Raw genomic sequence first — 14,645 nt, 5'->3', positions numbered from 1 at the left:
GTGTGTGTGTGTGTGTGTGTGTTTGTGTGTGTGTGTGTGTGTGTGTGTGTGTGTGTGTGTGTGTGTCATAGATGGACACTTCTCAGACTCAGTCTGGTTTGTGCATCCCTTTTTATTGACCGTTTTCTTTTTTCTTTGACTTTTCAGGTTTGAGCATGGATTGTGTGCATAGGCATAGGGTGCCTTATTTGTGTACACATACTGTGTCCCTTTAGAATTTGAGTTTAGTTTAACGTAATATCCATAAAACTAGAGACATGGTTTAGAAAAACCCTGTTGGAGTTGGCAGACCTCAATAAGGCTTCTTGAAAGGGATTAATGTATAGTGGCTTATTTATATTTATAGTTTTCTTTCCACATGGATGCCCCAAACCAGACATTCACTGTAGACATATAGACAAACACTGACACAGAAATACCCATGACTGTAGAAATGAAAGATCTATAAAAAGTTATGACAAGTAGGTGGTGGTTTTGGAGGAAAGAAGGAAGAGTTATGTGATCCGTTATTGTAAATCAGCCTCCCTCTTTCTCCCTCCCTGTTACTAAGACGAGGACTATGTTTATCCAAAGACACACACGCCCTTCCCAGCATGTTGTGTCTCCTTCAAAGCTCTCAGTTTGTTTATTTCAGGGTTGATAGACAGAAGGGAAGAGTAGGTACATCAAGAAAGAGAAGAAACGATGATTGAGGGATGCGAGTGGGCACAGGAGCAGACTGTGGGAGTGTGCAGTTAGTATAGGACAGCTGGTTGTTTAGTCTACTGGATGTAAAGAGGCATACTTGTAACTCCAGTGTGTTGTCTCCCTCTTTTTAGGAAAATCTGGGACTCCAAGATAGCTGATCCATCCTCCAGGTAAAATCCACATTAGATTAAAACCCCTGTTTTAGCATTAGTTATGTGTCAAATCACAAATATACCTGTCTCTTTCCACCAACTTCTCTTCTTCTTACCCATCCCAGGCTGAGAACACTGATCGGTAAGAAGGCCTACTGGGTGGAGAAGGTGCAGTGTCAGGGTGTGGAGGTCTCTCTGTCTCAGTGTAAGGCCCAGCTGTCCCTCCCCAGGAATAATGTCCCATGCAACAATGGCATCCACGCTGTAGTCCGCTGTGTCCCAGGAACCCAGTTCACCCGCTATGGCAGAGCGCCTGCACCACCCGCCGTGCCGGTCAGTATGGAGGTGGAAGTTAAAAATATATAGATAATAAACAAATGTGTTAATAATGAATGGACTAGTTTGAAAATGTAAATTCAATACAATTTCAAAACTACCTGCCTATCTTTCCACTAAATGTAAAGCTGCAATATGGAGGCAGATAGCTTAGCCTAGCATAATTACTGAAAGCAGTCAGCTAACATTAGCATGGCTCTGTCCAAAGTACTTACTTAAGCAAACTATTTACCATGGCTTATCTTACTTTTTAAACCGTAGAAAATCAGTAACTCATTGTGAAAGTTCAATAATTACTTCAAAAATTAAGTAAGAACAACGCAACCAACTGGTTAGCTTAAAAGCAGTAAACAGCTAGCCAGTGTTTCATCAGGGTCTCAAAATCTGCCTACCAGAACCTCTAAGGCTAAGCTAACTATGTAACAAGTTAGATAACAAAACTAAACAAAAAAGGTACTACAAAACAACTGAAATGTTTTTTTAGCTGTGTTATTTACTAAGGACTAAGGACGGATCCGAGTTAGCTGTTTTCGGTGTCCAGTCTTTGTGTTAAGATATGCTAACCATCTCATGGCAGTGGTTTCCATGTTTTTATTACTATCAGCAAGTACGTTATTTAGTTTATTTCTCAAAACTACTCTCCTTTAAAAGTAAACGTTTTCTACTTTTCATTAAGCAGTTTATCAAACTATAGGTATTTCAGGATTGGAGACAAACAAAGATGAACTGAGCAGGAAGAGTCTAATGATTAATTGAGGAAATAAGCTTACTATCCAAATTAAGATGTAGGTCCGGCAGGTAGCTGTCAGGTTATTCCGAAGACATTAACAGAAAAAGAACAAGGAACGGCCTGAATGGAGTTGGAAAGTTGCAATCAATGAAAAACTGGAGGGAAAACACACAAAGGCAGGAAGTTACTTGAAATGAATGGAGATAACAAAGTAAAACAGGAAATACTTCCACACTGAAATAAAGACCAGAAACAAAAGAAAAACATAATCCAGCAGGTTGGCAGATCAAGAGGCCATTACCACCGCCGTGCCAAATAAGTAGACCAAATACTATTATCAGGCTGAAATCTAGAAATAAGCAGTTTTATTTTAAACACTAAGAAAAACATTAGCTGAGTGTAAGATTTCCAGATCATTTCAATAACTTTGATATTTTGCATCTAAACGTACTTTTTTCTCCTTCCAGCCCATGGTGCGTCTGAAGGCGGGGCCCCGTATTGGGGAAGGCCGTGTTGAGGTGCTCAAGGAGGGCAAGTGGGGCACGGTGTGTGACCACCTGTGGGACATCGCTGCAGCCAGCGTGGTCTGCAGAGAGCTGGGCTTCGGGACGGCCAAAGAGGCGCTCAACAGCGCGCAGCTTGGACAGGGTAAGATATGAAACATAAACATAGCCACACACAGTGTCCATAAAGTGCACTTTCAAGTCTTTCTGGTGATTCATTTACTCACCATGTCTGGTGAACTCATGGTGTGAGACGTTTATGTTTAGATAAACCATAACTGGGTATTTATTTGTCATCAAAAGGAGTCCCAGCTACAGATCTGATAACCACTTTTCTGTTGAATGTTACCGACTTTGAATCAGTGCCTGAATTCATCATGCACTCTGAGCAGGATCAGTGAGCTCAGTTATCCTTTAGACTAAACACTTATCAGCCTAAATGTCTGTCGCTAAACGCAGCTATCCAAGAACTATGGGGCTGAATAGACAAATAAACCCAGAGAGAAATTGTTTATAGCCTGACTTCTACTTCTGTCGCAGAAGCTCATTGTTGAGGAACTCTACCCATGACCAATTATAAGAGTGTAAACTATGCTATGAGCTCTAGCGACCAAAACAATGGCATGTTTTGATGTCAAAATAAACTTGTTGTACTGTATGTGAAAAGATAGCGCAGCTTTGAAACCAGGATGTCAGGCAATCAGCACTGAGCAGGACCAAACATTCAGGAATACTGTGATTACTTTAGCTCTGCTTTTGTTGTGGGCATGAGAATATAGCAATTAAATTGTCAGGCAATAATAAAGTCAAACATTTTCCTAGGAAATAGACCCCACTTTCACACACAAAATTATTGGCCTTTTTTTCCTCCTTGCCATACCTCTGCAGTAACTCTGTAATCACGTTCATTTCCTCCCATTATCTTTCTGCCTAAACGAGCACATAGCATGTCCATAATGGTGGGTGCATTTCCTTCTCTCTGCTTAACTTAATGAACTAATTCATGGAAATTCATTTGAGGTAAATTAAGGGCTCTATTAAAGTAGGTGCTATGGTACAGTTGTGTCTGAATAATGACCGTTGTTAAATGTCCAAATGGAGCACTTTAGCATTTTATGTCTCAGGCCATTAGAGTGCTTCAGGAATGAGTCCAACAACACGGAAATTAGTCACCTTTGTTTGGCCTTTTTTTTTTTTTGAATGGGTTTGTTTGCCTGTGGTTACACAAGCTTAAGAGATTTTAACCATTTGTTCTACATCATAAAATATGTCCGTTAATACCTCAGTTGTTAATTTTTAAAGCCTTTGCAGTGTCTCTTGAAAAAGGCGTCTGCTAGTAACAGCTTTGTTAAACCAAAGAGGCTTTCTGGGACATAAACGTCATCACTTTCGAAAACACTTTTCTGGCTAAAGCTTAGTGTATGGGTCATCGAAGTCATGTGACCAAGATATAGCTTTTTTATTTCTGGTGATTGCAATGACGCTTTAAAAATCATAGGTGTTCCGTGATCTTACACAGATACATCATCCCTGCAGAACTGAACACTATAAGGGTGAATCTGTGTGTTGCAGAAGTGACGTGAATGCTCATGGGAAGCTCACTTATAGGAGAAAAACTTAAAGTTAGACTTGATGACATCATTAGCTATTTATCCAAATTATAGGGCTTTAGCATGGGCCTCACACACCTACGCAAACCTAGATGTGATCTAAGATTTTCCTCTATTTTGCCTTTTATGTATCTATTTTGGTCTGTAAAGTGTGGCCCTGCTGTGCATGTGTAGCGCAGACTGTACGGTAATTTAAACAGAGAACTCCGGCTATGCTCAGTTTCAGAGCCACATCAGAGACCCCATCATGTCTGGGCTTTTAATCCCTCTCTGTGGACATATGTGGTACAGAGCCATCAGGTTTATAGTAATTTATTTACCCTGTTGTGTGTGTGTGTGTTGTGTGTGTTTTTTTGTGGGTGTGTTTTTTGTGTGTGTTGTGTGTGTGGTGTGTGTGTGTGTGTGTGTGTGTGTGTGTGTTGTGTGTGTGTGTGTGTTGTGTGTGTGTTTGTGTTGTGTGTGTGTGGTGTGTTTGGTGTGTGTGTGTGTTGTTGTGTGTGTGTGTTGTGTGTGTGTCTTTCTTGCATGTGGCCGATGGTTGGTAAGACACATGTGAATTAATTAATTCCACGCCCTTTCTCCTGTAGGTACCGGACCCATCCACATGAACAGTGTGCAGTGTACAGGCCGGGAGAAGTCCATTACTGAGTGTACCTACAGAGAGGTGCCTCTCTACACCTGCAAACACACTCAGGATGTAGCGGTGCGCTGCAACGTGCCGAACACTGGCATGCAAGCCTCGGTAAGAAACACACAAAAACAACCTGAGTATTACCATTTCCCCCCACTTTATACCAAATTATAATCAACAAATAATGTATCGTGTATTATTTTAATTTGTATTGATCCCTTTTTAAAATTCAGAAGCTACCCAGCAATATGTGTGGTTTACGTTCTTTCCGATTAAAACTATAATTCAAGAATTATTTATATTATTCTGAAATGGCCATCACTCAGAATTAGTACTTTAAGTACATTTCTATTCTAATATTTTTATATCATACTTAAGTAAAATATTAAATGCAGACTTTTACTTATAACAGTGTATTTCTAGTGTGGTAATACTGCTTTTGAGTACTTTGCTTACCACAGTGTTAGCAGTGTTTACAGACTGACAAGAAAACGTGTTCTACTCATTACCTTCAGTGCGTCTGGCAGGAGGCAGAGAGCCATCTGAGGGCCGTGTGGAGGTGCTGATGGAGGTCGGAGGGGTGAAGCGCTGGGGCTCCATCTGCAGTGAGAACTGGGGCATCAACGAGGCCATGATGGTCTGTCGACAGCTCGGCCTGGGCTTCGCTGCCACTGCTCTTCAGGTAAACAACAGAATAAACATGTTGATGTTTTTTTTTCTTCATCCTCTTTTGACCTCTAAGCGTTTGTTCTCTGTGCTCCTATATTCCATTCTCCCTCCCTCTCTCTTCCTCTCTCTGCGCTGTGCTGTGTTATTACGGAGGCCTGAGGTAATTACAGGCTTCACAAACGTCCACTTCCAGCGCACTGAAAATAAAAGAGGGAAAGTGAGGCCAAGAGAAATCCGGGAGAAATTCACAGAGCAAACAGACTGAAAATAGAACTGAATGGAAAGGGCAGCATGAGTGTGTTTTGAGGGGGGCTGCCGGGAACATTTAACAGGCAGTCTTAAAATTGTGTAAAAGAGTGTAAAATGTGATAATGTGCACTGATAGTTCTTATGGGGTTTCTTTGTTTATAGCAGAGGCTGCTATTTTCTTCCAGCTTTGACCATTTTCTTCCTGTTGTTATTCCAGCAAAGATCTAATGATTGTATGTGTGAATCTCTTCTATGTGTGTGTGCAGGAGACCTGGTACTGGCCTGGCTCTGCAGATGCCGGCGAGGTGATTCTGAGTGGAAGTCACTGCATCGGCAATGAGATGTCCATCCAGCATTGTCGCAGGAACACAAATGTCTACTGTCCCAGAGGAGGAGACGGCAGGGCCGCAGGAGTCACATGTGTAGAAAGTGAGTCCAGAACCAGCAAACACAGGAACATTTGCATTTGTTGTGCCATGTTGTTACAGGAAAACTCTATTGGTCTGTAAAAGAAAGTGTTTAAAGCCTTTAATGGCTCTAGAAGGAGCTGTTCGAATTGTAATCAATTGCCTCTAATTACGCCACTTGAGACGGCTTAAGTTAGGGCTAAAGAATGTAAGTATTAAAATGAAACAAAAATCTGAAGGTGTCGAGAACTTATCAGACATTTGTAGCCCAATTATCATCTCTACTTAACACACTTGTAAGGCTAGCACTGCTTTTCAGAATGAGTCAAAAGTGTATTCAATTAATCAAGGCCTTTATCTGTTTTTTAACTTGTGTTTGATTCAAGTTAATTCAAGAAATAAAGGTAATAATTTTTGAGTTACTGATACATAAATGGTCATTTTGAGGGGAAAGTATTCCTTAAAGGCTGTATCTTTGACAGTCAGCCGTTGAGTCGCATTGTTGGTAGAGCAGATGTCAGTTTTTGACAAAGAAGAAGGAGTTAAAAGACAAAAATATATATACATTTTCTTTCAACGCTGTGACCCTCGGCCCTGCAGCTGCTCCCGACCTGGTCCTGGATGCTCAGCTGGTCCAGGAGACGGCCTACCTGGAGGACCGCCCCCCATCCACCTGCTGACCTGCGCCAATGAGGAGAACTGCCTGTCGTCCTCTGCCGCCAGAATGACCTGGCCCTACGGACCACCGCCGCCTGCTGCGCTTCTCCTCCCGCATCATGAACATGGGCCCGCGCCGACTTCAGGCCCAAGGGCCACCAGAGAGAGCTGGACATGGCACCAGTGTCACAGGTAGAGGATGAAGCTGACATTTAACAGATTTGTTCCAAGCCGCTGTGTTATTTAGAGGAGCTTTTAAGGTTTTCATTTAAACAAGAGCAGTTCATTTTACAGATGTGACTATGTTGGATTTTAGCTGCTGCAGTGGTTTGGTTGACATCAAAGGCAACATAACCTCCCCCATGGCACAGGACTGAACACTTTTATAAGGTGGCACAAGAAAAAAGAAGCTACCAGATGTAAAAAATGTATGACTGCATGAATGGAAATGTAAGATTCAGCAGCAAGCGCAGTGACATTTTGTACTATATATGACCAGACATATGTAAAAGTATGCTATTAAACACAGCAAAAGACAATCCTTCATCCCCTTATATGATGTTTACAATAAGCATCCTCCTCACCCGGTCAGCTCCTACGCTCAGAGGTGCCTGGCTTCTTATCTCAGCGGTTGTGGTTCTGTCTCAAGACGAGAGGCACAGCTCTGTGTCTGTCCCCCGCCGCAGCCCAATCACGACCTCAACCACCAGCAGACACATGGTTTGACTTTTGGTACCGTCTGTTCTGGGAATGGTTTTGTAATGAGAGCAACACCAACCGATATCCCTAAGCCCACTCGTGTGTTTACAATTGTTGCTCGTATCTGTTTGACGCCTTCACAACAACGTGAAAGGATTTATGGTTGCTCTACTTTTAGATGAAACTCAGGGATTGTTCTCACAGGTTTGTTCTCATAGGTGTAAACCAAAACAGCAACACATTAACACATTTCTTTTTAATCATTTCACCCCTGATCCAATTCCTTAGGCATTACCACAGCATTGAGGTGTTCACCCACTATGACCTGCTGACGCTCAACGGGACCAAGGTCGCCGAAGGTCACAAGGCCAGCTTCTGTCTGGAGGACACATACTGCCCTGAAGGTGAGACATAATTACAGGTTAATGTAACTTACTGTAAATCTGCTTCCCAATGGAAAAGCTGGAAACAAAAGAAACCAGAATCATGACAAACAAGAGAATCAAGAATACATCAAAGTGAAACGCTGAAATCCTATAATAAGCATTCAAAGTAAGCAACAAGCTGTAGGATCAGAGGCCAAGCCCAAAATCATATTGTCTTCACAAAGCCCAGACAGCTTTACACAGTTAAGAGCCTTTCTATCCATTGTGCCCAAAAAAGATCTGGTTTTGTAATAATTTTGTTTTAATTTCAGGCTCGTGGTAGAAATTAAAATCCACAGCCACTGGCAGCAAAGGAGATTTACACCACTTAGTCTTCTCTTTTTTACTCGCCTAATGTGTTTCTAACTTTTTTTTTCTCTACAAGGAACACACAAGCGGTACTCCTGCTATAACATGGGACAGCAGGGTATCTCAGTTGGCTGCTGGGACACATACCGCCACGATATCGACTGCCAGTGGATCGATCGTCACAGACATACGACCTGGTGAATACATCTTCCAGGTAAGAACGCTTGGTTTTTAACAAATAAAGGAACATCTTCAAAACACAAGATTCACCTTATTCTGTTGGGTAATTGTTAACCGATAAAATTGCAGAGTAAGACAGAATCCCCCTTTCAATCTTCATGGTGAAATCACATCATTTCAGTAGCTTACACAACCTCTTAAGTCGGGCGTGAAAGCGAGAAAAAAGCCGAGTTGTTGTTTCAACATCTGAAGGCGCACATGAGATAAAAGCTCTGATAAAAGACTATAATTTGGGATCAATGGCTCTTGGCTGCTGTACCATTCAGTATACAGTATGTATGTAGTTTTAAGGGTGTGTGCGTATTTAAGGAAAGTGAATTTAGTCTGGATTTATATAGAAAGTAGACCTGCTATTAGGCCTATTCCCAGTGGGACTGCTCTGTCAGCACTTTACATTTGTACAGAGTGAGTTTTTCTGTTTGAAAGTGGAGTTTGTTACATCTCTCGTCTGTTTTTAAGAGACATCCAATCTGCTGCGGTGACCTACTCATCTGTCCCGTTTCTCTGTCATTTGTTCTATTTTTTCACGGCAGCTTGGTTGCAGCAAAGTGATGTTTACAGTTTCTTATTATGTGTTTGCATACAATCAAGATGTTTACGTGTTGACTAACATGTGCGTGTGCGTAAATTACATACAGGACGGGTCTGTCTCTACTCTACACATGTGACGAGCCCGTCTTGAAAGATAAAAACCACACACATGTCATAAAGCAGAGATCCACTGTTGTCACGACGACGTGGCCCAGCAGCACTTTGTGGTTGGGATCGCGGTTCAACAGTAGTAAATTTGTGTAAGAAGTGAGATGCAGCTGGGTGTTTTCTTTGAGTCTTTACCAAGAATTGCCATTTATAGGACCATACATTTAAAACAATGAGTCACGTCCACCTCAGAAAGATTGCTCCTGATTGCTACTTCATTTAAAAATCAGCTGCACAACCTCACAGTGTTTTTCATGACATTGACTTTCATTGTTCTGTAAAACAGGCCGCGGGCCCTTTGTTTTACATTATTACAAGAGCTTTTAAAATGGCATTAACTGCCACCCAGTACATTTTACATCAGGACTACAAAATATATGCTGAAATATTAGCTGCTCTCCACATGCAATATTAATAAATATATGCACTCCTTGGTGGCGAATAAGGCTGAAAATGTAATTAAAAAGAATAATTATCATGAATATCTATACATCTTAAATCTTTGTCTGTGAATATATAATTGGAGCCACAACATTTTAACTGTAAGTAAAGAAATGAGACAGGGTTGCTTTTTTAAATCTGTGTCATGTTATCTGTTTGATGTTTGCATCAGGAAAGTTCATTTGGGTGCTTTTCTTATATATGGCAGGCAGGCAGACAGGGTGGAAAACAACAAACCATAGCAACCAACCATGGCTACAGCCTAATGATAGGCTGCTTCTTACATCCAAACCCAAAACTGTCATGTGCATCTCTGCAGGGAGATAACAGTGGAAAGTGATGTCATGCATCACTTGAACCCCTAATTTATACATCATGAGCCATATAGAAAAGGAGGAGAACAATAATCCTGTGGTTTTGCAGTTGGCCACATAAAAAAAAACTAAAATACTCTGAAATAAAGTGTATCTTTGTTCCTTTACTTCATAAATAGGCCATCACACCACCCTTACAGTGTTGAGAGTTAGATAGAAGGTTAGACAACCAGTCTTCCTGTTACACTCAGTTAGCAATCTCTTAATATTTCTTAATATTCAAGATACAGAAATTGGATTGTCAATAATCTTCTTAAAGAGCAAACAAGCACATTTTCTAAAAAATCAGAAACTGTTATTTTCGGAGACATATAGCCAGGTGTGGATTACAACATAGATATCAAAAGTACATTGATAGGAAATTAATGCATGGTAAAATATTTGACTTTAATTGTTCAACTCAGAGATACATGTTGATACTAGAAACGTGATTGTAAAAATTCTCAAAAATGTTAATGGTCCATCTAATTGTTTTCCCCTGATGGGTGAAGGAATCATTGTCGGTCAATTGAGATGGAAGGTTTATGCTTTTGTTTGCAGTATTGAGGGGCATGTGTTATGCTTGAAGAGACTTACTGTATATAACAAGGTATCCTCAGCATAGAGGGAAATGCTACACTTCTGTGATGCCTTTACTGCCTCTGCACGTGGTTCATTTGCATGTTGTCAGTTGAAAGCTCTCTTGTGATGAAAAAACATACTTAGTAGTTTGGTACAGGTACAGTATTGTGAGTCAAGACAGACTTGAGTCATGCAGGAGTTTATCTCTACTATATTTTCTTTTACAGGTGGAGGTTAACCCTTCCTTAGACATGGCTGAGTCTGATTTCCAGAACAACGTGATGCGCTGTCGGTGCAAGTACGATGGAGCTCGAGTTTACATGTTTGGATGCCATGCAGGTACGGTGTGAAGAAGACATAGATGCAGTCCATGTCAACACATCAATACTTTCCATATTTGTTGCGTTATACTCAACTTCTCTCCTCTGTGTGTTTTCATCAGGCGATGCTTACAGCCCCGAGGTGGAGGACTTGTTTGACCATCAACGTCAGATCTCCAACAACTTCCTGTGAATAAGGAACAAGCATATTTAAGTACATAATAACAGTGCTCACCACACTTCAACATGTCAGTGGAAGTAGGTGAAATGACAATGACATGCCAGTTAATAAGTGGATGGTGGGAAACTGGGATATTATGGGAGAGACTACATGAAAAAATGGCCAATAAGGATCCTGTTACTGATCTGTTCCTGTTTGAAGGTCAATGAAATTAAAGGAGACATATAGAAAGAGGAAAAGTAGATAAAGACCAAAGAAGGCACAAGAACCATCTCACCATGACAAACATAGACTAGTTTACAATTTGATTTGACTTTGTTTTGAATTTTGTAACAAGTTTAATACCTTGATCAAAACATAACCACAGTTTAGAAAGGTATGCCATCAAGCCATATGAGAACAACACGTCCTTAACTTTTACAGTAAACCGCCAGGCTGTCCTTTATATAATATCAAACCAGGTAACGACAAAACTCTGTACATGCTTCCTGTGCTTTCACTGTTCACATTACTAATGCAGTATTTACTGTCACAACTGTATGGTTTTTGTTTTTTTTAATCATTTTTTTGTTTCATGGTGCTATTTCGCCTTATTTGAATAAATATTGTAATGTATTGCAAATGTATTGTCATGTACAGTTTTATATTACTTCTTTGGAATATTGTTCTTTAGGTCTCTAATTTATGTAGAATTGTAATGTACTTGAGCTGAAACTTGTCCCTGTGTGGCTGTGTTTTGTAAATGTCATTTTACCAGGACAAATATGTTCAATTGTTTGTTTTTTACCTGTTTAACATCGGTAACATCAGATGGGATGTTCCACAGTATTGCGCCTTTAACCGTACAGTACTTGATAATGGTAGTGAAAGAATAAACGTCAAATTGACAAACTGGTTATTCGAGGCATGATTATTTGACTACAGAGTTTACGAAGGCAGAACAAAGATACAAGTTAATGTTACAGTTTCTGCAGAACATTTTAGAAATTAGCTAAATAGATTCCCTTATTCTACTGACTCAATGTTTAAGAATTATCTCACGTTGTCCCTAACAGCAGTTCAGCAGGCTTCAGAGCCTTATGCAAGTTTAAAGATCCCAACAGAACATAGATTTGTTTTGCTTCATTCATAAAAAAATGAAAAAAAACATCTACAGTAAAACGTTTGTACCTTCAACAATGAGTGTTTCACATCTTTTCCCAGGAAGCCTGTGCTAACCCGTATTTTATGACTGTTTCCAACCTCATTCCCACTGATGAACACATACAAACACGGTGGAAACTCTCTGCCCATTGTACCATTACATAGGCTATACTTTATATGTCACTCACTTTGGTCCTATTTTTCCCTTTTTATGGGAAGTAGGATGTAACGTTAACTTTATATCAGTAAAAGGACATAGAATCAAATAAGTTATACAAAGTACATAAAGAACGTTTTAAAAAATAGTATTTTTAGTTCATTTGAAGAGCTGGCTGCTCTTAGCAGTGTTTTCTTTAAGGTGACTATAGCTATCACTCAGTGGCAGTGGATAATGCTAAATGCTAAATTACTGTCTCACATGCTATGCTTTTGCATTTAGCTAACATGCTATGCTTTTGCATTTAGCTAACATGCTTTGCTTTTAAACAGAAGCACATATGGAGAGCACTCACAAAGTAAGCAAACCGTATTAACGGTGTTTATACGGAAAACATACCCAAACTTAGCTAATATTAGCTAACATTAGCTATCATAAGCTATCATAAGCTGCTGGTCATATTCAAATATATGAGAACTGGATGCAGTGTCATAGGCAAAACCCTGTTCATTCCTATACAAGTTGCTCAGTGGCGCATGAAGCCAAGTGTTAAAAATACCCGAGTCTTCCACGCTCTAGCATTTACTTTAACCTCACTTAACAGCACCTCAAGCACGGGCACATAGGGAGCACAACAAAATCTTTACTGAATTTGGTTATGAGTCAGTTCAAAAATGTTAAAAACATAATGATTTAAATGTGTGCGATTGTGAAAGGGTGAGTAGATTTACCTAAATAAAATACCTGCGGATCTTAAGACATATCTTTAATCTAAGTCTATGTAGAAAAGGCTTTTTGGGCCCGATGGCCTCCCTTGACCGACCAGGAAGTCATATTTCCTCGGTGTTGCTGAAAACTGGCTTCAAAGACTGCCGTTCTTCCTGAAGGCTTGGTCCGACCAAACCAAGTATAGCCTTTTAAGACTTTTTCTACAGTAGCCTATGTTTAACTGAGATTCCATATGTAAGAGGAAAAATGTGTATTTATTATCTTGACAGAAGTACTTCTGTTATTTGTATGAGTTGTTGTTGTGAATGCAATTATGCCAATCATACTATCACTACAATTACTCAGGTTGTGATCAATTTGTGTATCATTAGAAGGAAAGCTCTGAATTCTAAGAAGACTTAGTGATCTAAAATATGTTTAGTAAGTGTTTAATGCTGGAAAAACCGCCACCATTGTCTTCTATTGTGGTGTGACATCAGATTATTCCTTCATTTGGACCATGACTCACATTTGATTTGATCCATGACATGCAGCATGTTCCAGGGCAGTGTTGGCACTTGCTCAGTTGTGGTTTGTGTTTGAGGAGTTAATCTAATGATTGTGTGCAAGGCACCCAGCAGGCTACTCTGCGGTACATCACCCCCTCGTGAAGCCACAGTAAAGCAGGAGATTATAGGCAGGGCTCAGATCTCACACGATGATGGTAAAGAGCAGCTACAATCTGTATATGTAGCTCAGATGCAAGAACAACACAGCACAGGGAGGTCCACTTCTGTTCTGGCAAACTCGCTATGAACATTTGTCCACACTTGGTTTTATTCCACACTTGAAGTTATGTGTGCACTGCGACCAGATGAGACCTAAGCGCTTAAAAAAAGCAGAACCAGCATTTAATATATCACAGAGAACACTTAAAATATATTTTAAATGTAATTGTCATCAAACCAAACAATGCATGATTATGTGATGTGCAACATACATCCATCACTCCTAATGCTTTTGCTCCACAACTACATAATTGGAAACAAGGGAGAAAAACAAGAAAAAAATATAAATATAAATATTTGCAAAAGTTGTATTTAACTTGCATTCATGTTTATATGTCATGTACAAATCTGAGCCTGTAGTGGTGACTGCTCCACTTTAATTAGCCCTGTATGAGCCACGTGGCACGTAGTCATCCTCAGTTTACAATCTCAACCAGTACACAAACAGGGTTCTTTACAGCAGTACACTGCATTGATGTATACAAATATACCAATGTAAGAGTGCAGGCGGATTCATTTTCAACATGAATGGTCCTATTAATATACCTAGCAATGTGTTGAATTACCAGGTGAACATATCCACTTAAAGTCAACAGATTTAATTTTGAAGTTGATATAAAGTAGAAATAATTTGCAGTAACACAAATGGCAAATGTACAGCCCGTTCTCCAAAAAAAGAGAGAGTTAATTATTGGCTGAGGTAAAAGAGGCGCTGGGTCACGTTGCGCTGCCTCCAGCTGTCGCAAAAGTCTCCTGAGCCTGGATGTGTGTGTTTCAGGAAGCTGAGTTATGAAAGCCAACTCTGAATTAGGTAACATAGTCTCTCACTAGTAAAAAGTCCATGTCTCAGCTTTCCAGAAACAACGAGTAATATGCATTGTTTAGATTGACAACTAATTGTCATCTAAAGCAATTTGAAGGAGTTGTTATAAACCGTAATATTGCAACATTTAGTAACTAAATTATACT

At 40.0% G+C, this 14,645-nt stretch overlaps 1 protein-coding gene across 1 annotated transcript in view; it reads left to right on the top strand.

Moving 5' to 3' along the window:
• The window catches only part of LOC117474472 (lysyl oxidase homolog 4-like), a 20,732-nt gene extending 8,959 nt beyond the window's left edge, over positions 1–11,773 (top strand). The window contains 16 exon segments of the mRNA XM_034120271.1: positions 819–857; positions 965–1,172; positions 2,373–2,553; positions 4,606–4,760; positions 5,164–5,331; positions 5,834–5,996; positions 6,575–6,636; positions 6,639–6,716; positions 6,718–6,762; positions 6,764–6,784; positions 6,786–6,823; positions 7,619–7,734; positions 8,141–8,241; positions 8,243–8,278; positions 10,607–10,718; positions 10,822–11,773. Coding sequence (XP_033976162.1) covers positions 819–857; positions 965–1,172; positions 2,373–2,553; positions 4,606–4,760; positions 5,164–5,331; positions 5,834–5,996; positions 6,575–6,636; positions 6,639–6,716; positions 6,718–6,762; positions 6,764–6,784; positions 6,786–6,823; positions 7,619–7,734; positions 8,141–8,241; positions 8,243–8,278; positions 10,607–10,718; positions 10,822–10,892 — 1,594 coding nt within the window. The 3' untranslated portion in view covers positions 10,893–11,773.
• The last annotated feature ends 2,872 nt before the right edge of the window (positions 11,774–14,645 follow it).

Source organism: Trematomus bernacchii, unplaced genomic scaffold, assembly GCF_902827165.1.
Source record: "Trematomus bernacchii unplaced genomic scaffold, fTreBer1.1, whole genome shotgun sequence".
In the NCBI taxonomy this organism is placed as follows: Eukaryota; Metazoa; Chordata; class Actinopteri; order Perciformes; family Nototheniidae; genus Trematomus; species Trematomus bernacchii.
The sequence above is the reverse complement of the archived record's forward strand: the minus strand, read 5'-3'. Positions and strand labels throughout refer to the sequence as shown.